Raw genomic sequence first — 27,133 nt, 5'->3', positions numbered from 1 at the left:
TGTAAATAAAAATTAATTATTTTGGAAAAACTAAAGTAAACTTTTTATTGTGTCAGAAGTAACTTGCAAGGATAGTGAGAGAGAATTGGCCATCTACAGAGACGTTACCCAGGGGACGCCCAGATGTGTAAGCTGGGAGGCTTCTCTCGTGTCCCTGCAGGCTAGAGCTGACAGACAGGAGCTCACCCCATCTTACAGATTGAAATCGGCAACCTTCAGGTCACCAACCCAACCTTCCGATCAGCAGTTCAACTGACACAAGGGATTAACCCAGTGGTTCTCAACTTGGGGTACCCAGATGTTTTTGGCCTATAACTCCCAGAAATCCCAGTCAGTTTACTGCCTGTTAGGATTTCTGGGAGTTGAAGGCCAAAAACATCTATGGACCCCAGGTTGAGAACCACTGGTTTAACCCATTGCACCACCGTGGCTTAAACTAAACTAGTATTCATAAGAGGAGAGTTAGTGTAATGTAATGGTTTGAGCCCTGGACTATGTCTCTGGAGACCAGGATTTAAATCCTCTGTTGGTCATGGAAACCCCATCTGACCTTGAGCAAAGTACACTCTCTCAACCTCAGAGGACAGGAATGGTGAACTCCCTCTGAAGAAATACTACAAAAAAACCACTATAGGCTCACTTTAGGGTTGCTCAAAATCAGAAAAGACTTGGAGGCATTTAACAACCAATCCAGAAAAAATTACTACCATCACACCACCTCCTAATGCCTGAACTAAACCTATGTTGAGTGTTAAAATTTCTGGCATTTCAGAAAAATGAAACGTTGAAGCATTACATCTTTACATGCATATCCAGTTAAGGTGTCATTCAATATTCAAGCCTAATACTTACTTTATATCTGCCAGGTGGGAAAATTGAAAGGCTAAGATGAAATGGCTGCTCTTTTTGACAGCTCTTATTTATGGGTTTCACTCACTATGAGAATAATCGACACCACCCGGAGGAAGTCTCAATTGCGCTAGTCTAAGAATTAACAGTGAGTAGTGATATGCTTGAACCTAAGGAAGGGAATACAGAGGCTTCCTAAATATTCACCACAGTTGTAGTCATTCTATTTCCAACAGCAATTCCACCTAGGATACATCTACACTGGAGGATTAATGCAGTTTAACACTTTGATTGCCATGGCTGAATGCTATGGAATCATGGGAGTTGTAGTTCTACAAGGTGTTAAGCCTTCTCTACCAAAGAATGCTGGTGCCGCGCCAAACTATAACTCCAAATCCCAAAGCATTGAGCACTGGCAGTCAAAGTAGTGTCAAACTGCATTAATTCTATTGTGCAGATGCACCCCTAGTACTCTATATCTACAGTACATAGCTTCCTTGGTATACATGGGAAACCATTTGGAAATTAAAAGAAACTTTAGGGAAGAATGAGATTGGCTTCAAAAAGAACTGCAAGATAGCAGGACTAATGTGATGGTACAAAAGGAAACACTAAAAGGAAGTCATGCTATGGTGTTGGCTGGTCCTTCCAAGTACACATTCAATACCAAAAAATAGCAGCGCCTGGCTCCATTGCTACCTTTTGCTTTGGGGGATGGATGTACTGATCTGGGTCAGAGTTACAGTAGTCTCACTTATCCAATCTTCGCTTATCCAGCGTTCTGTATTATCCAACGCAATCTGCCCCCTGCTTGGATCCACAGCTGTTTCTCTAGGCAGCAACACACAGTGGGCCAACATGCCCAACAACAACGTAAGTGCAGCCACGCTCCCAAACAAGTGGCAGACTTGTTGTAAAACATGTTTTCGTGCTTAATTTGTAAAATCATAATGTAATTTGACATTTAATAGGCTTTTCCTTATTCCCTCCTTATTTTCCAACATTTTTGCTTATCCAACGTTTTGCCGGCCTGTTTATGTTGGATAAGTGAGACTCTACTGTACATTGCAATCTTAGATTTCTCCCATTGTTTTCTGCTCGTAGTTTCCTCTCCCAAAAGCCAGGAAGGGTGGGGGCACCTAAAGAAACATCACACATTGCAGAATGTATGAACCCATTCAAATAATGGGAAATTTCTACAGCACAGGAGCTCACTTTCCAGGACCATGTCCTCAAGCTGAATCCCCCAAGACAGGAAGCTTTAGCCCTTATTCTAGCATCCGAAGCTGGAATGAGGACATGCCTACAAAGGGAGTGCATGGCTTTCTCTGCTCTTTGGGTACCGAGTGGCAACTTTTACAGAAGGCAGTCTTCTTTTACTGTGCCTTTTAGCACCAACTCCCACCCACTCATACTTTTTCATTAAAGAATAGTTAAGAACTAATCAATTGATTATAATAGGTTAATTGTCAGAAAATTATATTTCTATATCCAGATGGAAGACCTAAACTAGATTTGTTTATACAGCTACCACATTTGCAGTCTTGACTTTTGCGAATTTGATTATTCACTGATTTTATTTATGTTATCTCCCAGAATCTCTAGGTCACCCAATGCAACCCTATGGCCAACTTCCTCCAGTCATGCTGGAGGACATAGGGTGCATCTATTGTTGTTCATTCGTTCAGTCGATTCTGACTCTTCGTGACCTCATGGACATTAAATTTCAAGTCTTTCTAAAGTAAATTTTTTATCGTGTCAGCCCACACCAGTGCTCCCTGTCGGCCATTGCCACATCCAGCTCCTTCAAGGTCAAGCCAGTCCCTTCAAGGATACCATCCATCCATCTTGCCCTTGGTCGGCCCCTCTTCCTTTTTTCTTCCTTTCCCCCCAGCATCATTATCTTCTCCAAGCTTTCCTGTCTTCACATTATGTGGCCAAAGTACTTCATCTTTGCCTCTAATATCCTTCCCTCCAGTGAGCAGCCGGGCATTATTTCCTGGAGTATGGACTGGTTTGGTTTTCTTGCAGTCCAAGGCACTCTCAGGATTTTCTTCCAACACCACAGTTTAAAAGCGTCTATCTTCTTTCACTTAGCCTTCCTTATAGTCCAGCTCTCACATCCATAGGTTACTACGAGAATACCATTACTTTAACTATTCGTGTGCAACTATACTGTAGAATTAATGCAGTTTGACACCACTTTAACTGCCATGGTTGATGCTATGGAATCAGGAGAGCTGTAGTTTTACATGGCCTTCCCTGCCAAAGTGTGCTGGGCTCTCACCAAACTACAAGGCCCATGATTTCATAACACAGAGTCATGCAGGAAGACCTAGAAATTCCTAGACAGACTTTTTCCCAGGTTAAAAAAAATGATTTATTTATTCGTGGTTTTTCACTTTTACAGGGATCTGTGCCTTAGCTTCAGTGAATGTTGAGGGTTGATGGTAATTATGAAAGGCATTATAGCTTGCACTCCTAGCAAGACAATTCTCTTGATCCCTGGTCTCAATAATCAGAAACAGGTTTGGAGTGCTCAGGTGAAAAAACAACCCTGCTTTCAGAGGTAGAAGAGTGATAAGTTATTTGTTATACAGACCAATTTTCTGATGCATCTATGCAGTTAAGTTCTCCTATGTTGAATGAGTCCTTTTTTGCAGAAGTGTACACAAAAGAGAAGGTTAAGTACAAAAGTGACTGCTCCTTATTGCACAACTCTCTATTAAAACATCTTTGTAAATCTGGTTCTTACTGGTGTTTCACAGTTACAGTCAAATCATAACCATGATTATATTTTCTGCTTTCAAGAATCAATGGATGTCCTTGCAAAACAAAAACAAAAAAACAACAACAATCCCATGAATGTGTCCTCAGAAATGACACTGAGTTCAACAGCAACGATGACTTCCAAGTAAATCCACACAGAGTGGAAAGCAGATATCATAATCTAAAATGTAAAGCTTCCAATGCTTGGGTTTTACTAATAAAAGCTGTACCAAACCAGTAAGTCCTCTGCTGACTACGACTTTGACACACTTGATCCCAGTACCTCTGAATTCCTACCGTATTCTAAATAAAAAGACGTTCATCTTGTCTTCTAACATCTGCACTGGTGCTGATGTAAAAAACCACTTCACAATCCTCTTAGGTTACATCTACACTGCCATTATAATGCAGACTGAACTGGATTATATAGCAGTGTAAACTCATACAATCCAAGTCAATGCAGCTCAATCTGTTTAGTATGAGACTACGCTGACCATTGTAATGCAGTTCAATATAGTGTAGGTGGGGTCTAAGTTAGCCACTTTGAGTCTCCTTTGTGAAAAGAACAAGTGGGGTATAAATAAACATACTGATAATAATAAGTTTGACGTGAAATAAGTTTTCAAAACATTTCTCTATGAAAGTCTTTTTGTAAGCAGCAGTAAGGAAATATAGTACTATTCCAGGAGGATACGATCCTAGACTTCATGAACCCATAAATAGTGAACCCTGTTGAAATGAAGGACTTCTGCCCCAAAATTCTCTTATTGGCAGCCTCCCATCCAAATACTAACCAGGTCTGACCTTGCCTAGTTTCCAAAACCAGAGAACGTCTAGTGCTTGAGGGTTTCATGAATCTTCCTTTCTCCCTTTTGACTAAAAACTTCACTAATCAGTAACAAGCCCCATTTCAGCTTCAAAAGTGGTGTGATGCTCATAGGTCTGTCGGCACACATTTTTAAGAAAAACATACTTAATAATGAAATAACATAGGATATGGTCCCATGATAAGTGAACATTTGAATTACCCCCTAATTTTGCTACTTTAAATTATCACAGAGAAGTGCAATCAACATATCAACTCAGAAGCATAACATTTATATTGGACGCAAAGTGGGCAGACGTCAAAGTAACTGCAACCAATGACTCACACATATATATTTCTGAATATATATATACATATACATGTGTGGGGGAGTATGTGTGTGTATATGTACAGTTAATAATTGATATTGATTGATAATTGAAATAAAAATTAAAGTACATGTTACATTAAGTTTGTCTTTGTCTTGATTTGCTTTTAAATACTGTATTTCATCATTAACACAGTATATATCTGTACACACTTTTTTCGTGTCGGGAGCGACTTGAGAAACTGCAAGTTGCTTCTGGTGAGAGAGAATTGGACATCTGCAAGGATGTTGCCCAGGGGACACCCGGATGTTTGATCGTCCTGTGGGAGGTTTCTCTCATGTCCCTGCACAGGGAGCTGGAGCTGACAGACGGGAACTCACCCCACTTCCCAGATTCAAACTGCCAACCTTTTGGTCAGCAGTCCTGCCGGTGCAAGGGATTAACCCAGTGGTTCTCAACCAGTGGGTCCTCAGATATTTTTGGCCTACAACTCCCAGGAATCCTAGCCAATTTTCTAGCTGTAAAGATTTCTTGGAGCTGAAGACCAGAAACATTTGGGAACCCCAGGTTGAGAACAACTGGTTTAATCCATTTCGTCACTGAGGGCTCCACATATATATAAGTATGTATAATTATGGGCTCCACATATAGGATGTTCCAAAAGTTACCACGCATATGGAAAACATAAAATTATAGCTAAATCTAATTTTATTTACAAAATATTCATTTAAAAATATTTACAAAACTCTATAAAACATTTCCAACATATTTTATATCTAAAATTATTATACACACACACACATATATATATATGAAACAAAATATGAATTTGTATTTTTTTTCCTGCTTATGGATACTTTTGGGACACCCTGTATGCATATATGTGCCGATATCATGGTTAGATCCCTCAAACAATCCCAAAAGCCAGTTCAATGGCAACAGACCGTAGAAACTGGGTTGCTGAGAGTTTTCCAGGCTGTATGGCCATGTTCTAGAAGCATTCTCTCCTGACGTTTCACCCTCATCTATGGAAGGCATCCTCTGAGGTTATGAGGTCTTCTGGAAACTAGGCAAAGTGGGGTTTATATATCTGTGGGAGAAAGAACTCGTTTGTTGGAGGCAAGTGTGAATGTTGCAAAGGATTTCCCCAGGCAGGACGCAGCCAGGCTTTGAAGCTGCAAGGCCATCTATCTATATATATAAAAGAGTGATGGCATCAGGGCAGCGGACAAAACAACAAAACTACAGGCCCCCCAACCTCAAAATTTGACAACACAACCCATCATTCACGGCTCTAGGTTGATACAACAAAAAAGAAAAGAAAAATAAAGTCCTAATTACAGGGAGAGGAATAATAGTTTTTATCCAATTGCTGCCAGTTTGAAGGCTAAGCTCCGCCCACTTGGTCTCCTAGCAACCTCCTCAGCCCAGGGGACAGGCACAGTTAGGCCTCACTTAGGCCTCTTCCACAGATTATCAGATTTTAACTGGATTATATGGCAGTGTAGACTCAAGGCCCTTCCACACATCTATATAACCCATTTAGAATCTTATATTATCTATTTTGAACTGGATTATCTTGACTCCACACTGCCATATAATCCACTTCAGTGTGCATTCTAAACATAAAGACAACCATACAACAGACATTCAATACCACCACTACCTCAACAATTTCTCACCAACACCACCAGAAAATGCCACAGCAACGCGTGGCTAGGCACAGCTAGTTAAATGCTAATCAAGTTGATTAATTACAACATTACACTTGCCTCCAACAGACACCTTCTCCCACCCTGGACCTTCCATAGATATATAATCCCCCCTTGCTTAGTTTCCAATATACCTCACAACCTCTGAAGATGCCTGCCATAGGAGAGAATGCTTCTGGAACATGGCCATACAGCCCGGAAAATTCACAGCAACCCAGTATCTCAGGGCAATTCGAGTAAAACACACTCAACCCTTACTGAGGCACTGAAGGCATGAGAATTAGGCTTCCTGGCGCCTCCTCTCTTCTTTTTCTCTGCCTTCTTCCTCCTTTGGCATGCCAACATCGAGCCCCGCCCACTCCGGAGGCGGAGCCTCAAAGCTTAGAGGCGGGAGTGGAACCCCTTCCGAGGGAGGGAGGCGGATCCTTTATCCTCCACCTTATTTTTTTCGCCCTCTCCGAGTGGTTAGAGGGAGCTGCCAATCAAACCAAAGCGAGCTACAGCCGGCGTTCTTACCTTCCCCTCCCTCCCGCGGCGCGCATGCGCACACGCAATCATTCACACGCCCACGGCCTAGCAGCGGCAGCAGAAGCAGCTGGGGGAAGGACGCGAGGGCGGAGCGCGCAGGCGCAAGTGCGCGCGAGGAAAGAAAAAAAAAGGGGCGGAGCCGTTGAGGGAATGAGGGAGGCGGAGAGGAAACAAAAACAATCGCCCGGGCGCCGCCATCTTGAGTCTGTTCGCCTCACCGCGCAACTGAATGGGTAGCTATGAAATTACCACAGGGGCGCAGCAAGGGAGGGAGGGCCATTCTGTGCTGCCAGTTGGGCCTCGGGGGCGGTAGAAGCGTTTCTCTCCCCTTCGCCGCCCTCAGCGGGGAAACCGACTCGGCCCTGCCTCCTCTTCTTCCTCGAAGACGACAGCAGCTTCCCCACTTGGTCACCGAGGAGGGCGCGAAGTTGGGCTCGGCGAGGAGGAGACCCGAGGGCTTGCAGCAGGTTCTTCGGGAGGCCTGAGGAAGAGCTAAGAGGAGGAGGAAGAGGAGGGAGGCTTCTGGTGTGTGTCCCCCTCCCCTTTACGTTGTGTGTGTGGGAGGCTCAAGGGGGAGAAGAGGGTGACTCCTTGCTCGCCTGGAAGGAAGCAGCCTCAAAACAAAAGTCAACTTGCCTCTGCAGCCCCTAAAGAAGAAAATGGTGATCCCGTGAAGAGTTGGATGCGAGAGGTAAAGAAAAAATAGCCCGGGAGAGCTGCATGCCTGCATAAGGAGGACTCTGTGTATCGGTCTTGCCCACCTCTCTCCACTCCGAAAGAACATGGTTGTGCAGCATCGCTCCGCAGCTTCACCCGAGGTTGAGCTCTTCAGGACATACTCCTCTTCCTAAAAGAGACTGAGGGAGAACCGTGCTTTGTTTTTTTTTTCTTCTCCTCCTACCAGCCCTCCATTTCTCTCCATATGTAAGGATATTTTAATTAGGTGTTGGGGAACCTTTGAGGATAAGGAACAATCTGAAATATATCTATATACGCCGTCTTCTCATCCATGGTCGTAAAAATGGGAAGGATTTGATAAGACAAGTGGAAATGTGACTGGATAAGCAAGCACCGTCCTTAACATTTTTTGGCTTTTCTGGAGAACCGGGTGAACTCTTGTTTCTGCCCTATTAATCGAAGTCAGCCTTTATTAATAGGAAACGCTGGTATTTCACAAATCTCTTTCAATTTCTTTTAAAAATTAATGGATTAGTTTGTTATTACTCCTTCCATCTAAGGCATGTTTGTGTTGACACTTGAAACTGAAATGGAACTATTTCTCACTCAGACACTACATGCTTTGAAAGAAGCGTGAAGATGGAAGTATTGTTTACTAATATCTGTACATCTTGTCGGTTTCCAACGTTCATGGGAGATATCTTATAGATCTCAAAGTGAAGAGATCTGCTTAACACTAAACTGCTTTATTGCATTAATTGAATTTTTTGCCACTGTTTGTACAGAAGCCAAATGACGTGAGTGTTCCTAAGTATATATATCTACATCATTTTACTTGTGGGTCTACTAAAAAAGAGCTGGTTAGACTGAAAATTGATTTTACTCGTATGGGACATGTTACTTTCCAAGATAATTTTAATAAGTGAAAGAGGTATTGCCATATTTGGAAGACCCAGGAAGCTGGATATATAGAATTTCTTCATCCTGATTTTAACTATTTGGAAAATGGGAGCTGCTACAAAGTTGGTGTTTGCTGTTTTTCTTATCTCCTGTTCTTCAGGTAAGTATCTCCTTTTTTCTCTTTATTTAGTCTATGGTATTTAATATTTAACATTGCATTATAGAACCACTTGTGAGAGTAAAATGCAATTTTAGGTGATTGTACATTTGAGTACAACAATGATAAGGCGTTATGTTCTCAACAACAACACAAATTAATAGTAGAAAATGTTCTGAACAAGTTTTGCAAACTGTTAGTGTGCAAGCTAATGATTAGGTGAAATGTTTTGAGATTTAAAATAATGTGGCGGAAAGTTGGTTGTAACAGCCACATTTTATGAGTGTCCTTTATAAAAATGTTCTATCATGACAAAGTCCAGAGTGAAAGACATAAGATTTAAAATGTTCCCACACAGTTTTATTTTAAGATGTTTCCCATAATTTGCCAATATTCACATAATAAAGAGTGTATGCTACAATGAAATGCTGCATTCTAAGTTTTGGAAGAATCTTTTCATAAGAAATAAGTTGATCAGGTCTTGGTCATAAAGGAATGCTCTTCTGGGCAGCAACTGGTGGTTAAGAGACTGCATGCTCTGCACTGTGACCATCCAATGGTATTGAGTATGATGGTAACCCTTGTTTGTTTCTAGTTTTAAAAGTTATGCTTTATTTTGTACTTTAACTTGTTTGGACGTATATATATCCAGTGTTGAAGAGTGATGTCGATATAACTGAACTGATAGCTATATCTATCGTGATTTTACTTTTATTTCCACCATTAGTTAATCTTCTGCAGCAGTTGTATAATATGTGTAGGATCTTGCTGAATGGTACACTCTTGTGGTTATTAAATGGATGTAGTCTAGTCTTGCGTCTGTAATGTTATTGATCTGTTCCGTGTGGGTTGATTATACTCTGAAATGGCGAACAGTGCTAGAAACTGAACAGAGACTACTTAAAGGAAAAATATACCTGAACTAATCATGGTTTGGAATAATAGTTCCATCAAATGAAAGTATAATAAAGTTTGTATAAATTATGGCATTGTGAGTTGACCTAATTTTCCCTATGAAAGTTGCTTACATACTTGTATTGTAAGTATTTTTTATTTATTTTTTAAAGTGTAACTGTAGAAGTATTCTGTGACTTCTCACACTTTCATTTTATATACATTCTAATCAAGTATTTAAAAATCTCTTACCAGTGATTTCTCACTGTTCCAGTCATTAAAAAAGGAAACATCGTGCACATGTAACTAGTGTCAAACATTCAGCTAGATCCTTTTGAATTCAGTTTCCTCTTGCATTTCAGGGAAGTTTACTACTTATGTCTTCTTATTCTTAATACTGTGGTCTTTTATTTAATCAGAATGATTCTTTAATCAAGAAGCCATCTGTTATGTGGAGTGTTGGTAGTACAGTGTTTTGTAAGGTTTTTGTATTTCTAAAAGGTGTGTAGTGAAATAGAAGAAATAGTTAGAAATGTGCATAACAACTCATATAAATTGCAGTAATTAGCACTGATGTGTGTGCAGCAGTTTTTGGAATTCAAATGATTGGTAAAAATAATTATGATCATTAAAAACTCACTCAGGCTAGAGTAATCTCCTTACATCTTTCATGTTACCTTTGTTGTTCATTTAGGCATAACTAAGCAATAGCTTAAGTTCGTTTATTAGTTTCTAGAACATATGCATTAAATTAACGAGGACTTGGTCAGTCAATACTTACGTGCATTTCTTTAATTCAGTGGGTTACTTTAGTTGGAACTAACAGTTGAATTTAATCCGGTGTTTCTAAACTAAAATCATGGAAACTGAATCACATTCTCGTAACCCAGATTGATGGCCTACTGTGTTCCATATCTGTTTTCCATCTCCAGTGGAGACCAAAACATTTGCCCTTTATTCCATTTCAGAATTGACATTTCATAGTAAAATTTTTAGAGATTTTTTTTTCTGTGGGAGGGGGATTTCTATATTAACCTATGATAATATAGAAATCCCGCACCAGAAAAAAAAATCTAAAATGTGTTTTGTTTGTACTCCATCTCACCCCCCTCCCCCACTACATACGGTGCTTTGCTGAAGAAACAGTAATTATGAGGAAAAACCTCTCAATTTCTGTGAAGCAGAGAAAGACGTTTTCTCTCTTGTACTGTTCCTCGAATTATAAAGTTGTCCTTGGAAATATACTTTTACTTTTGGAAGCTCCACTTCCTAACCCCCCTAGGAAGTCAGTTTTATAAAACTGAAAATGGTTTACTTTTGAAAACAGTACATATGTCTCAAAATAGGAAAGGATGGAAAGACCAGTTCATAACTCAAGCATAACAGAAATTTATGTAAGATATTATACTTTGCACAATAGCTTACATTTGCTTTGAAACATACATTCTGGGGAAATAGTAAAAAGATGTAGGAAGTGTAATGACTCATGGCTGTTTTAAGGGGTTCAGATGTGAAAATGTCATCAAGAGTGGTAACAGTATTTTAACTCATAATAGTCTTAGTAATGATGTGGATGATAAATTTATCTTGGGTTAAAATAGTGTGAAAAGCTGTAAATAAAAGACTTAAATGAACTAAACTAGGATAAATTATATTTTTAGATTAAAGGAGAGTGGATAATTTATTTGAATATACAGGGACACTTGCTATTTGTGTGAACATGTAATGTGCATTCAAGTTACCTAATGACTTAGGATAACCCCATTCATTCCATAGGGCTTTCTTAGACAAGGAATATTTACAGGCCATATTGCCTGTTTCTTCCTCTGAAATACAACTTACAGCAACCAGTATTTATTGCCTAACCAAGTACCAGCTACGGGAAACTCTGCTTAACTTCCAAGGTCAGGCCAAATTTGGTTCCTTTGGTATACCTTGACATTTAAGATTTCTGTCATCAACTCTAGAGCATGGACTACTTGGATGTGATTTGTCTAAACCTGTTTCCAAAAGCATTCTCAGTGTATTTCTAGCTGAACTACTTAATGATCTATTGCTGATGAACCCAGGCATTGCCTAATGTATCTCTTGTAAACTAGATTGTTTTTACATGTCTCACGAAAGAGTAAAAATGCAATTTTATTGTACTAGACCAGTTTTTTCTTTTTAATATTCAATGGATATCTAAAATAGCCAGACGTTTTGTGATGTTTGGTAATTCTCAGATGTTATAAGTTGTTGTCTGCAGTGCAGTTATTCCATGTTAAAGCTGTTTTTACAAGCCAGTTGTAGTGATCGAAGCATGCTGATTGGATTTCTAAAGTATAAATTCCACCAAATTCAAAATTTGAATCTAAGAAATTTAGTTTATGCTGTTGATATATGAGCTTTAATAACAGAAATGATTTCCCCTGGCTTAAGGGTATCTGACTTTAAATTGACATATTTCACTTTAAAAAGTTTTTCATTTGTGTGTATACACATACACACACTCATCTCCCAACTTTTTCCTGAAAATCCTTTTCCAGAGTAAAGCATTTATCTATAAAATGTCACATGGCAATTACATCTGCTGCATAAAATCCACCTTTCTCTAAACATCCCTAATTTTCTTTCTTCTCCAGAAATACTTATTAGTGTTAAAAATCACTTCAAGGAGCATTTGTAGTTCTCCAACAAAACAAATGTTGATATATTTTCCTATGAATAACCCTTAACTTAATTCAGTGGGACTTCTGAGTGAACACATAAGGTGTGTCCAGTGTGCAAAACTTGTTATATAGTACAGGTTGAGTCTCTTGTATCTGGAAATCCAAAATACTCCCAAAACCTAAACTTTTGCTTCCAGCCATCCACTTCCACCTTTGGAGAAACATCACCTTCCTCCTGACCAAGAGAGGTGCATCGAAGGGTGAGTGCCCTGGAAATGGAACACAAGGGCCAGCATGGAGTGACTCCATTGGCTGAATGAAATAGATTGTGGGGGGGGGGGGGCTGTTCCCCTTCCTTCCTAATTACTTTTCTAAAAGGTGGAAAGTCTACTGACAGCTGGAGAAGCATCTGGGGTGTTAGTTTTTGCAGAAGCATTATGTAAGTGGAGTCCTCCTCTCTTCTGTCTTTTCTTTTTCCCTCATTGGGTTTCTGGCAGTAGTGAATTGGGAACCCTTTAGGCAGGACAGAAAGGAACTCTAGGCATGCAGCTAAGCTCCATCCCTGTAATACTACATATGCAAATACAGGTACAGTAGAGTCTCACTAATCCAAGCCTCGCTTATCCAAGCCTCTGGATAATCCAAGCCATTTTTGTAGTCAATGTTTTCAATATATTGTGATATTTTGGTGCTAAATTCATAAATACAGTAATTACAACATAACATTGCTGCATATTGAACTGCTTTCTCTGTCAAATTTGTTGTATAACATGATGTTTTGGTGCTTAATTTGTAAAATCATAACCTAATTTGATGTTTAATAGGCTTTTCCTTAATCCCTCCTTATTATCCAAGATATTCGCTTATCCAAGCTTCTGCTGGCCCGTTTAGCTTGGATAAGTGAGACTCTACTGTATTCCAAAATCTGAAAACAATCTGAGTAAGGCAGACTCAGCCTTTACTGATTTGATTGCTCCAAAGAAAGAATTTAACAATTAGCTGTATGTTTAGTTTCAGTGTTTTATAAATTTTGCTAAAGAAAGGAAATGGTTGTTAAGCATTTGCCATGAATAACAATATTTAATCAGACCCTACAACAACAATTGGCTGTTGAACATGCATTACTGTCAGGTGTCTTTGCACACAGAATTTTATTCATGTTATGTTACTTCTCCTTCCCTGCCTTAATTGTTGGATCTCAAAAATGTTAAGATAGTTAAGTGATAACTAATTTCTGTTTTGGATTAGTTACATCTAGTCAATGAGTGATGCATGATGATATTGATGAAAGTTATGTAAATTTGTGTGTGTGTACACAAGCCAGAATGGAAGCCACTTCAATTCTGGCTTCAAGATAGTGATTAATTCTGCAAGTTAAATCAAATGACAATAGTATATATTGTTAAACATAACTTGTACTTTGGCATTGGTGAACAACTTTTCTTTACATTTCTCGATTTCAAAAAAATACTTAGTATACTCTCTGTTCAGTAGTAATGAAGCACTTTCCTTCAGATAGTCAATATTTCTGGGTATGTAGTGTGAATTTCAATACTGAGCAGTACAGGACTCTTCTGTAGCTGTTCTTGGTTATACAGTTTAGAACAGGTGCGCCTTAGTAAACATAAGTTGCTATATTCTTAGACATTACTTTTTAAACAGAAAATTTGATACAAGAGGGAGAAATGACATGGTTCCTACACCATGGAAAAAAGTCAGTTCAGCCTGGTACAACTTGTTTGAATGTTTCATTAACAATTAATAACATGCATATATGAAAAAATGCATATGTCAGATAAGCCTTGGATCAGCCAGCAAAAACTTTTCAAATCTTCTAGACCATTTAAAATTATTTTTGAAAATGTAGTTGACGATTTTTTTCTTTTACTATACTCTAATTACCTAATGAGTTTTATTTGTGTAGCCAAGGTTATAAATGTATGCTTTTTTAGTATGCTGAGTTTTGTGTTGGAGCCTTATCTGTTCTACTTTTACCTTTCTTTCCTCCTGTTAATATACTCATAGTAAGGGATTTTGAAAGCAGCTTCCTTGGCTGTTGTAGTGGAACTAAAGTAGGATCCGCTAGAGTGAAATCCCATTCTTTGCCAGCTTGAACTTTATTGCATTGCTGCAGACATACTGCTGAAATCTGGAAGTACTACACATGCTTCCCACTTTCCTTCACCATCATCCCAATGCCATTGTGACTAAGAAGCCTCCAACTAGAAAGAAAAATAAAAGAAGAGGGTGATGGGAGCCATAACAAGATTTTGTAAAAAGGAGCTTCTTTGTTATAGGTCCCAGTCCCATCCTTAAACCCCTAGCTGCTAGGGCTTGTGAGAATCCAGCATGCAGATACAATGGGCTTCCACATTTTTGAGTTTGACTTCTGTAGATTTGATTATTCATGGATTTAAAATGTTTACTCAAGGAAATTCTAGCTCGCTTCTCAATGTGATTCTGTGGTCAACTTCAGATGGATGTTGATCACAGACTAATGTTGGAGAATCTAGAGATAAGTTGACATCAGGATAAGTGGTGGGGAATAGCTAGGTTCCATGTTGCAAACAAAGACTGCTGTGGCTTGTGCTGAGAGACTGCCAGCCTGTGTTCCTAGGCCACCCATGCCTGGGAAACATGGGATGGCAGTGGGAACAATTCTGGCTGATTCCATTTGGGAACCATCCAGATTGTCTTCACTGGTCCAAAGTTGGGGGACAGCCTAAATGCTGGGGCAGAATTTTCACTTTCCTCTGACTTTTGGAAATGCAGGGCAAAGCAGCCTTGCCCCATGTTACCCCGGATCAGCTCTATGTGGCATTTGGACACTGAGGCTGATTTTCGTCTACACCAGCTTAAGTAGTGTAGATGGAGCAATGGAGACTTGTATTTTGTTGGAGTGTAAATTGCAGCAGGTCTAGCCAACATGATGAACTGAAATGGCCAGTTCAGCTATTGAAGGACTGTGATTCCCACACCTAATCTACATGAACCTACTGGATGAAATTGTCCAAGGATATGATCTGACATACTATTAATGTGCTGCTGATGCAGTGCCTTCTCGTTTTATTTAAGCCTCACTTGAGAACTGTAATTTAGATAAAATGAAGAATGCTTTAACACATATCTTTAGAATTCCCTACTGGAAATCTCCATAAGCAATTACTGCTTTCTTGTACTCAACAGCAATAACAACAAATGTATTACCCGCATCTCCTTGAGTCCTGTGGCAGGTTACAACCAGGCTTGGTTTGTATCCAAACTATGGGTGCATCTACACTGTAGAATCAATGCAGTTTGACACCATTTTAATGTCCATGGCTGAATGCTATGGAATTAAGGGAGTTGTAGATTGGTGAGGCACCAACACCATTTGGCAGAGAAGACAAAATACTTTAAAAAACTAATTCCTATAATTCCATAGCATTATGCCATTATCATTAAAGTGGTGACAAACTGCATTAATTCTGCAGTGTACCTCAAGTTAGTTGAATTGCATTCCTTTGACTTCAGTGTAACTCCAGTCATTAATGACATCTCCCACTGATTTTAATGGTACCTATGGTAGACTAATGCAATCTGGATCTGGTAGGAATGTTTCCGGCTCTTTTATTTTGCTGGTAAGTTCTTTATTTTGTGAGCCCCGGTGGTGAAGTGCGTTAAAGCACTGAGCTGGAGACCAAAAGGTCCCAGGTTCAAACCCCGGGAGCGGTGTGAGCGGCCGCTGTTAGCTCCAGCTTCTGCCAACCTAGCAGTTCGAAAACATGCCAATGTGAGTAGATCAATAGGTACCGCTCCGGCTGGAAGGTAACAGCGCTCCATGTAGTCATGCCGGCCACATGACCTTGGAGGTGTCTACAGACAATGCCGGCTTTTCGGCTTAGAAATGGAGATGAGCACCAACCCCCAAAGTCAGACATGACTGGACTTAATGTCAGGGGAAACCTTTACCTTTATTCTTTATTTTGTTATATAGTACAAAATATGTTTTATTTTGTTATATAGTACAAAAGTATTTTAGTATTTAAAATCAATCTAAAACACCTTATTTTATTAGATAATATTTTTATGTCTAAAAGTTTTGTTATTATTATTGACTGTTTATGATAAACTAAAAATGTGACCTAGATATGGTGTAGTTTTCCTAAAATGTGTGATTTCTCAGACAGTACTCATCAGTGCATCTTTTCTGAGAAGCTTATAACAGATGCTTCTCAGGAGTGTAGATATCATGCAAGAGTGGAGAGTCTGAGAAGTGTAAAACAAAGGTTATCCTATTATATACTTACTAGCTCTGCCCGGCCACGCGTTGCTGTGGCGAAGTATGGTGGTATGGGAAATAAAGTATTGATGAATTGGTGGTAGTTAAGGTAAAGGGTAAAGGTTTTCCCCTGTAGAGTCAAATCTCACTTATCCAACATTCACTTATCCACTGTTCTGGATTATCTAACACAGTCTGCCTTTTAGTAGTCAATGTTTTTGTAGTCAGTGTTTTAAATTCATTGTGATATTTTGGTGGTAAATTTGTAAATACAGTAATTACTACATAGCATTACTGCGCATGGAACTACTTTTTCTGTCAAATTTGTTGTATAACATGATGTTTTGGTGCTTAATTTGTATAATGATTACCTAATTTGATGTTTAATCGGCTTTTCCTGAATCCTTTCTTATTATCCAACATATTCACTTATCCAACATTCTGCCGGCCTGTTTATGTTGGATGAGTGAGACTCTACTGTATATTTATAATCTTATATTATCTGCTTTGAACTGGATTATATGAGGCCCCTTCTACACAGCTGGATAAAATGCACGCTGAAGTGGATTATATGGCAGTGTGGAGTCAAGATAATCCAGTTCAAAGCAGATAATATAAATTATAAATGGGTTGTATAGCTGTGTGGAAGGGCCTTGAGTCTACACGGCCATATAATCCAGTTCAAATCTGCTAATCTGTATTTTATGGGCAGTTTGGAAGAGGCCTAAGTGAGGCCTAACTCTGCCTGTCCCCTGGGCTGAGTGGGTTGCTAGGAGACCAAGTGGGTGGAGCTTTGCCTTCTAACTGGCAGCAATTGGATAAAAACAATTATTCCTCTCCCTCTAATTAGGACTTTATTTTTCTTTTCTTTTTGTTTTATGAACGCAGAGGGATGGATGAGGGGTTGTGCTGCCAAGTTTAGTGTTTCTGGGATTTGTAGTTTTGTTTTGTCCTAGGCCGAAATTTCATTACCCTTTTATATATCTTCTATATATATATAAAAGGGTAATGGAATCACAGCACCGGACAAAACAACTAAACTAAATGCCCCACATCCTTGAAAATTGACAGCACAATCTCTCATCCACGCCTCTACATTCATACAACAAAAAGAAAAGAAAAATAAAGTCCTAGCCACAGCAACGCGTGGCCGGACACAGCTAGTATATATATATATGTATATATAGAAGATAGAAGATAATGCTGTATAGTTGCAAATATTTATAGGTTGAATTGTGACCTCTCCAAAACAGTGGTTTTTGGGCGGGGTCCCCAGATGTTTTTGGCCTACAACTCTCAGAAATCCCAGCCAGTTTACCAGCAATTATGATTTCTGGGAGTTGGAGGCCAAAAACATTTGGGGACCCCAGGTTGAGAACTATTGCCCTAAAAGATCTAAACTCCTGATGGTTTTAGTATGGATTGCATTACATTGAAACAATATAAACCACTGGTACCAATGAAAATACATGAGATTTTAATGTATATATATTGTGAATATGCTTGCAATAAAAATATAACTCAAACTAAAATATTGCTATTATTCTAGATCAGAGTTTTTCAACCTGGGGGTCAGGACCCCTGGGAGGGGTCGCAAGAGGGCTTCAGAGAGGATCGCCAAAGGCCATCAGAAGATATATATTTCTGATGATCTTAGGCAACCCCTTTGGCAGAGAAGGTTGAAGACCTCTCCGCCAGTTCTTTCGCCCAGTTCTGTCAGTGGGGTTTAAGGAGCTCTTTGATTGTAGGTGAACTGTAAATCCCATCAACTACAACTCCCAAATGTCAAAGTCTGTTTTACCCAAATTCCACCAGTGTTCACATTTGAGCCTATTGAGTATTCGTGCCATGTTTGGACCAGAGTCCACAGTGCTTTCTCGATGTATAACTCCCAAACCCAAGGTCAATGCCCAACAACCCTTCCAGTATTTTCTGTTGGTCACTGGAGTTCTGTGTTCCAAGTTCGGTTCAGTTCCATCGTTGGTGTATTTCAGAATTCTCTTTGATTGTAGGTGAACTATAAATCCCAGCAACTACAACTCCCAAATGGCAAAATCAATCCACCCCACCAGTATTCAAATTTGGACATAGCAAAATGACAGTTATGAAGTAGCAACAAAAATAATTTTATGGTTGGGGGTCACCATAGCATGAGGAACTGTATTAAGGGGTCGCAGCATTACGAAGGTTAAGAACCACTGTTCTAGATCAACATAATATAAAACCTCTGGCCATGGCAGTTTGCGTGTCTGTTAAATTATGCTTTTCTGTATAAAAGTGAAAAAACTAAAACAGCATTTACAAACACCTTGAAAGCCTTAGTGAATCAAGGGTGATTTTTATGACATGGAAAATAAATGGTAATATAGTGTGACTGACAGAATATTCAATATTTGCACAATGATAATGGTAGATCTCCTACTTTGTATTTATGTATAAAAGCTTGATCTCAAAAGGAGTATTTTGATCTTTTATTATATATTTTTACCTCAGAAAAGCAGAATTTGAACCAAAAGTTCTGTTGAGACATCGCTGCCATACTATGTTTGCTTAATTATGATTTGGTTTGAAGTGGGTTTTATCAAACATGGACCAAGAATGGTTGGCAGAGAACGTACTTGAGACTTCAGAAGCCTCCAAAGGCCAGTGTAGCCAAGGAAGATGTATTGATCCCTTTGGGATTCTTAGCAGGAGGGGAAATCAGGGCTCTGTCCATTTCCTATGGCAAGCAAACATTTTAAAAATTAAAGATTTATCTCAAAGAGTTTTCTCTGGGGAAATCCTCTAACTCAGTGGTTCTCAACCTGTGGGTAACCAGATGTTTTGGCCTACAACTTCCAGAAATCCCAGTCAGTTTACCAGCTGTTAGGATTCCTGGGAGTTGAAGTCCAAAACATCTGGAGACCCACAGGTTGAGAACCATTACCTAATTCACTGTATTTGCTTTAAGGTATGAATTCACTTTTAAAGTATTCTCAGTGTAGGTTTCACAAGCTTGTATCTGATTTAACAAAAAGACTAAATCCAGCGAAGGTTATATTTTCATCCTTTCCACAATACTAAATGCCATCAGAAAATTAACTGAGGAGGACTTCTCCGTCCTACAGTTGGTGCTAAGTAGTAGGCTACAAGTGGGCAAGGGATTATCCTTTCCTGTTCCATTTGGGATTCTGCCATCCTCCAGTGAAATTCCACTGTTAGACCTTGTCCAATATCATTTTTTTAAAAAAATAATCATTTTAATCCATCTGTTTTTTCCCCTCCCCAGTTTTATTTTAGTCTGTGGAATTCTCTACAAGGACTATCTATACCAGGCTTGCACAATTTGTCAGTAGTAGGAGGCTGAAATTAAATAGGCTTTTTAGCACCTCACTCCAGGTTTGTGGGAGGGGGCCTTTTCCTCAGAGCAAGCAGCAAATTAGATTAGCCTCGATTTCTCCACCTTCCCTCAAAATGATGGCAGTCCTTTTCTGAGGGAAAGAAGTACCTCAGTTCTTGCCTTCCTTTCTCTTTGCCTCTGGTTTGCCTTCATCACCTCCTTCTCTTATGGAGAGAAACACTTGTCAGCTCTGCGCCATTCGTTTCTTTTGCTTGTGAGGGAGAAATGGTTGTCTTGCTATGAAGACTCCACAGCAATTTCATGGTGAAGCTACTTTTCTCTTTCACAAGTGAGGGAAATAAATTGTAGTGAGTTGATGGTTTTCCCATCGGAGGAGAAGACAAGCAAGCTAGAAGCAAAGAAAGAGGAAAAGTGGCGTAGTCAAATTTTTCCCTCACAAGCAAACAGTGCAGCATTGGCGTTTTTGCCGCCAGTTGATAGAAGCATAGAGAAAGGAAGAGCGGCAAAGGCAACCACTGGGGCGTTTCTTCTTTACTTCGTCCTTCTCCCTCTAAAATAGCAAATCTCATGTTAAATCTTATCATAACCTGGAGCCCAAGATTTCAACCTTCCTCAGTCAAGGTCCGATATCCCTAAAGATTTCATCCCTTCTCCCCACTCCTCCAACCTGAGACCAACAACCTCTCCAGGCCACGTTTCCAGTTGAGACCAGGACTTCCAGCATGATGACTGGATCTATTGGTAGTGCCCCCTTTGTCACATGTCAGTTTGGTAACTTTGGTACATACAGAAAGGAAGTGTGTAGAGGTAAATCACTTGGAGGAGGTTGTAGCAATTGCTATTCTGCTGTAGTGCTGCATGTGACCACCCTCTCTAAAGTTAGGGCAAGAGTCTCTGCAGGCTGCACAAAACCCTTGTGAAGGCTGCATCCAGCCCCTGGTCCACATGTTGTGTAGACCTAATCTATACCAACAAGCAGTAAAACAAAACAAAAAAGAAACCACCCAGAACTTAAAACTAATCATAAAACAAGTTCCCAAGCAATGTAACCAAGATATATTAAAATGTTTATCTCAACTTTCTGCCCTGAAAAAGGCTCACCTATATACTCATGTATAGGTTGACATCATATATAAATTGAGAGAAGGTTTCTGGGCCGAAATTACGGATTTTGATACGGCCTGTGGATAAGTCAAGCACCATTTCATAAAGAGGAAAAAGCACCAATGCAGCCTTGGAACTAGCTGCTTTTGACTGCTGATGCCATTTCCCTGTCCAGGCATTCAAAAAGGGCAGAAGTGGTGCAGTGGAGAAGAGAGTAGGGATGTCAGTGCTTCTTTTAGGTCAGTGGTTCTCAACCTGGGTCCCCAGATGGTTTTAGCCTTCAACTCCCAGAAATCCTAACAGCTGGTAAACTGGCAGATATTTCTGGGAGTTGTAGGCCAAAAACATCTGGGGACCCTAGGTTGAGAACCACTGCTTTAAGTTCTACGGAAACTGACTAAGTTCATTCTGCACTGTACTCAGAGAAAGGAATGGTTTCTTTTTTTGATAAGTTTGTGTACAGTATTCACACTGATCCATTGGGCTTGATTTTTTGACTAAAATATCTAGAAATGTGCATGACTTTTTGAATAAGTTGGAATGTTGACAAATTTACAGACACATCATGGAAAGAAACCATAAAATCTTGTATGATTTACATTATAGTTAGGAATTGTATATTTTAAAAGCTGGCATAAAATTTGAAATACGTTTTCTTTTAAGGTGATAGATGTTATTCAAACTGTCATGCAGCATCAACTGTCACCTTTATAGAAATAAATGATTTAACTCAATGTAAAAGAGCCCAGCTGCAGTGTTGATAATCACATATTTATTTTCCCACTATGGTGGCATCTGTACAGTATCTTCCAGCTGTATGCTCTTCAGCAGTTAGAAATCTACTTCTTACAGGCCCAGTGGGGCAGCAGTTGGAGCGCTCCAAAGCCTGCTGTGGTCAGTTTGTACTATATTTTTTACAAGAAATATTTCCTATCCACTGTGACGACTACCATTAAAAAAACTTGGGATGGACATTCAAAGCATAATCTGGCGTTATTAGAGTTTATTTTCCAGCTTGTTTAGTATGAGGATATTGACAGGTTGCTTTGAGGACTGAGTCTGTTCCAATATTTGTTTGTTCTGACTCATGAAATCTTTCAGTGCTGGCCTTTAATATGTCTTTGCAGCCATGGAGAATGTATGCTGGTTGTGTATGGCTTTCAGTACCATTGGCCATAATAATATCCATATTTTAGTCATTATTGGGAATATGGGCCCAGAAGGGGGCAGAGTAATTTGATTTAATTCAAGATGGTTTAAATCATAGACCTACACAATGTTTCCTTTGAACAATGGTCCAGATGCAATTACTATAATGGTTGAGTATGTCTTATCTGAAATTCCTAAATCCTAAACCTCTAAATTGTTCATGTGGGTGGCTAAGATAGTGACACCTCTGATGTTTAAATGTATACAAACTTTGCTTCATGCATACAATTATTACAAATACTATGAATAAAAAAAACGTTCAGGCTATTTGTGCATGTTATATATGCAACATACATGAATTCCTTGTTTACACTTGATTCTCATCTCCAGGTTATTTCATTATGTATGTATAAACAAATACAGCTGTTTCAAAATCTCACATACAAAACATTGATCCAAAGTATTTTGGATAATAGATATTAATCCTATAACACATCAGTTTGGAACTCAGTGAAATAGTTTGCAACTTCTAGAAGTACATGGTAAAAGTATTTTGCAGTGACAAAATGTATAGGTACTTCTTTCTTATATGGCCTCTTTGCATTACCCAATTTTTATAACTCAGCATGTTTCTTTGTGTATTCATTTAAATTTACATATAATATTAGTCTGAGTATCAAACTAAAAGTTCAAAACATGAAGGAAGTGTTGACAGTTACTGCTGTGCTAATACTGCTTGTATCTCTTGAAAATAGCGAAGAGCTATTTTCATGAGATACAAGCTTAAATGCATCCCCACTATATGTGATCAGATCCATTGATTCAATGAGTTACTAACTGATAATAAATTAATACATATTTTAAAAAAGCTGTGGGACATATAAACTGGCTGTTAGAGTGGATAGACTGGGACTTGTGTGCCATATTTGCCTTTGGCTACACACGGGAGTGAGAGTGAGAGGCTTGGGTTGGGCTCGGTATAAGAGCTCCAGCATCCACATTTTTTTTATCTGTGGGATGTCCTGGAGCCAATCCTTTGTGTATACAGAAAGCTGACTCAGTCCTGTATATTCCTGTTAACATATTGTGTTACTGTTGTTGAATTGGGAACCATAAGAGAAATTTGGTGTTTGTTTTTGAAGATATTAAACAAAGCTTTCAAAATAGTTTGGAAGGTGTTACTGAGATAAATTTATTTTGTTTTTTGTCCATTTTGTCCTCGTGTTTTTGTGTTTTTTTATTTTACATCTGCATAACATTGTTGGCAAAAGTCAGTCAGGGATTTGGGCTGAGGTGTTATAGATAAAAGATGACATGAAGTTCTGTTTTACTTTTCTGCTGTCTATCCCAGAGAGTCTCAAAGACTGACGTTAGTGGGAGATACGTAAATGAATGAGGACTTTTGAAGTTTTCACTTATCATGTACAAGGTGATGGCAAATTTGGGGGCTAAAATTTTGAAATTTGATATGACCCATTGATAAGTCTAGTATTCCACAGAGAGAGGAAAGTGCCACTACTGTCTCAGGGTGCCAGCCTCCCCAGCTCACACCTTTTCCCTGCTCAGGTATTTAAAAAGGTTAGAAGTGTCACCATGGTAGAGAAAGTAGACTGGGTTGGTGGTTCTTTTATAAGCATTTCCAGCATGGACTGCTCTCTTGGCTTTCACCACTTTACTCAGAGAAGGGGTGGGGGTTTGAATAAAAGCTATAGTACTTTTATTGACCCATGGATAGGTTAACCCAGGTTTTTGGGTTGTTGTTTTTTAAAATAAAATATTTTGGCTTGTATTTAGGGTATTCTAAATAAAATGAAAGTACTGTGGATTCATATCAACATGGATGTAAATTTAAATCTAGATACACCATCTGGCTTAAACCCTTGGATATTGAAATTGCAGACACAAAAATGCTATTCATTGTCAAGAATGTTTTTTGTCAGATCAGGCTGGTTCAGTAGCTGCTCCTGTACTTGAGGGGAAAAAATGAATTACCTCCAATAAAAAATAGCATTAATAATAATAATAATAATTTTATTCTTATATCCCGCCCCATCTCCCCGGAGGGACTCGGGGCGGCTTACATGGGGCCATGCCCAGACACGACAGCACAAATCAGATAAAACATTAAACCGAGAAGTAAAACTTCAACATGATTAAAAACAGTCATAAAAGTCAATATAAAGCATTGTTTACATCTAGGTGTCATTATAGGCTGAGTATCCTTTAAATACCTGCATTTGCATATACATACTTAATTAAATATTTTGAAGATGAAACCAAAGTCTAAACATGAAATTCATTTATGTTGCATAAAGTAATTTTAAGTACAAGTTTGTTTGTGTATGCTGAACCTGCAGAAAGCAAAGATGTCACTATCTCAGTCACCCATGAAGACATTTTTGTAATATTTTGGATTTGGGAATTCCAGACAAGAAATGCTAAAAACGTACTGTAATGCGCTCTGCTTGAGACTGCCCTAGAAGATATTCAGAAACTGCAGCTGATAGAGAAGGCAAGAATTAGAAGACATTTGAGTATTAAGTACTTTGGTTGTGCCAGTTGTGGATTGATTACTTTAGCAGTCTTTTTCCTTGTCCAGTTCAAGGTTCTAGCTTTTGCTATGTATACATTTTGAGAGGTTTTTTTTTTTTAAAAAAGAAATCTATCAAAACATTTAAGATTAGTTTTAGGCATTCTACTTTCTTTCTGCCTGTAATAGTATTATAAGACGAGTGAGTACTAGGGATTGGCCTTTCATTGTAAGGTAATGGCCCTAGATTGTAAAAGATTGCTCAGGAAGGCCTAGGTGCTTTTATTCTTATTGCCTTTAAACCCCCTGGAAACACTTGTTTTAGTCTGTATATGGATGAATTGGGCTAGGCTTGAGATAATGGCATGACCTTTTACGATATAATAGAATATTCAATTCTGGGCACTGTTGAAAAAAGTTTAAATGTCATACTAAAGGAAATTCTAAGTCCAAAAAGGAAATTTTGTCAAGGAAAAGATAAATTGTATCTTCAAGAAGATTGCCATTACTGCTTGGACTGACTTCTTGAATGATTGAATACCGTAATACAAGAGAGTGGTTTGTTTCTCTCATAAGATTCATATATTGAGGAATTGCATTGAGTCCCAAATAAACATGTTTTACTTTTGGTTTATAGTGTGTATATTGATCACAGACTGATATAGCAAAATGCATTATCTTCCTTGAAGTATTCTATGCCTATGTGGGTACAGTATAACCTCCATATCTACATGACATATTTTGGACTTTATGTGGATACATGAAGCCACAGATAATAGTGAACCCTATTTTCAATGAACGACAGAGGCACAGAGAATAGAGTGTAGCATGTACAAGAAGCTCTAGTGAATAAATGTAAGCAAGTTTAAGTGAAAGCATATATCGGTTCCACGGATATCTGTATTCTGCCAGCAGATATAAGTTATGAAAAAATAGGGGGTTATTCTGCCATTTGTAGACATTTACCTATTTGGTTCCAAGTCAAATTCCAATTTTTTCCTTATATTGATCCAGTCAGCTGTCCAAATGTACATTGGAATTCACTATAAAAATTTCTAGATTGTGATGATATAATTGACTATTCTGTTGTGGACTGAAAGAAGAGAGACAGAAAGCTACATTTCTCTGGAATTTCTCCTCTCTCTTTTTTTTTTTTTGTAGATGAAATAAGGTAATATTCTGTCCTCCTTCTACCTTCTTTCTTGCCTGTGGTTACTATGATTGTACTGTACTTTAAAAAAAAAACCAATATAGTACAGTACATTCAATACCTGACTTGATTGGAAAAGATAAACAGTCCAGCTATAGCCTTGATCACAAGGTAGTCCATCAACATACTAGACCTTTCATAGCAGATAGATTGTGGTGCTCCAAAAAGGAGGAACATGCTGAAGAATAAGTACTTCTCTGTAACTGAGTCAGAGCAAACCAGTGCCCACCAGTAACGGAGCAAATCTTTTATTTTATTACTCTTATTTATTATGCCTTTTACTTATGAATAATATTTGATTGAGGAATTGATTAGATTCTGAGTTTTTAGAAAAAACAATTATGAACATTGTTTCAGAGATAGTTTATGAAATATTCTGAGGAAGATTTGTATTATTCAGGGCTTTTCTGTGTTTTTCTCTTGTAACAATATCGAGAATATCAAAAAAAATTCAGAAATGTATTTCAGCTACCAGTAATTTCTTTATCTTTTGTTTGTGACTGTAGTGTTTAGCCACATTAGAGCAGATAAGCTATGTGAACCTAATGACCTAAATGATATGTGTAAAGATTTGCTTTGAACACTGTATTTTGGGAAAGCTTTTTAAAAACTATCTCTTACTTAACATACGTGTTGGTGTATGATTGTATTGTCAGTTTTTACATTAGCTGTCCCTCTCCAGTTTCATTTTTCATAGTTCACAGAATTTATTGGTCTTTAATCCGTTTTAAAGTCACGTAACACTTTTCACTCATTCATAAAGCCATATTTATAGACTGCCCTACAGAGATTTACTGGGAACTAAATCACTGTGTGAAACATTACCAAACTTACTGCTATTATATTTCCCTCACTTGTCTTATGTAGTGATTTGCTTTTGGTATGTTTGTCAGATTTTTGGAAGAGAAACAAAGCAGAACACAAAGTACTCATGTGAGGATGACACACAAAAATAACCACAGAGCAAATCTTTGTGGTTTGTTTAGCTGCTGTTGCTGCAGTTTGGAGCAGTTGGGCAGCGTGCACTAGCATGCTGCTCGTAACTGATAAGCTGGAATCCCATAATTCCCTGACTTGTCATATGACTTTATTTAGTAAATAAAGAAGTTCTTATGAATTAGGCTAATAGTAATAGTGAGATGCAAACCAGATGTATACTTTTTAAATGATTTGCGTATCTATAGTTTATTCCAAAAGTGAAATTGCTCTGTTAATGTAAAGCTATACTCCTAAGGAGATAAATTTACACTGCATTGCAGCTTATGTT

At 38.6% G+C, this 27,133-nt stretch overlaps 1 protein-coding gene across 2 annotated transcripts in view; it reads left to right on the top strand.

The window, feature by feature from the left end:
- Window positions 1-7,132: 7,132 nt before the first annotated feature.
- The window catches only part of acvr2a (activin A receptor type 2A), a 67,306-nt gene continuing 47,305 nt past the window's right edge, over window positions 7,133-27,133 (top strand). For both annotated transcript variants that reach the window (XM_003224978.4, XM_008117125.3), the window contains exon 1: window positions 7,133-8,730. In XM_003224978.4, the coding sequence (XP_003225026.1) occupies window positions 8,676-8,730 (55 nt within the window). In that variant the 5' untranslated portion in view covers window positions 7,133-8,675. The remainder of the gene's footprint in view (window positions 8,731-27,133) is intronic.

The sequence above is a fragment of the Anolis carolinensis genome, chromosome 1 (genome assembly GCF_035594765.1).
Source record: "Anolis carolinensis isolate JA03-04 chromosome 1, rAnoCar3.1.pri, whole genome shotgun sequence".
NCBI classification, from domain to species: domain Eukaryota; kingdom Metazoa; phylum Chordata; class Lepidosauria; order Squamata; family Dactyloidae; genus Anolis; species Anolis carolinensis.
Note: the sequence above shows the minus strand (reverse complement) of the source record. Positions and strands in the feature narration are given on the sequence as shown.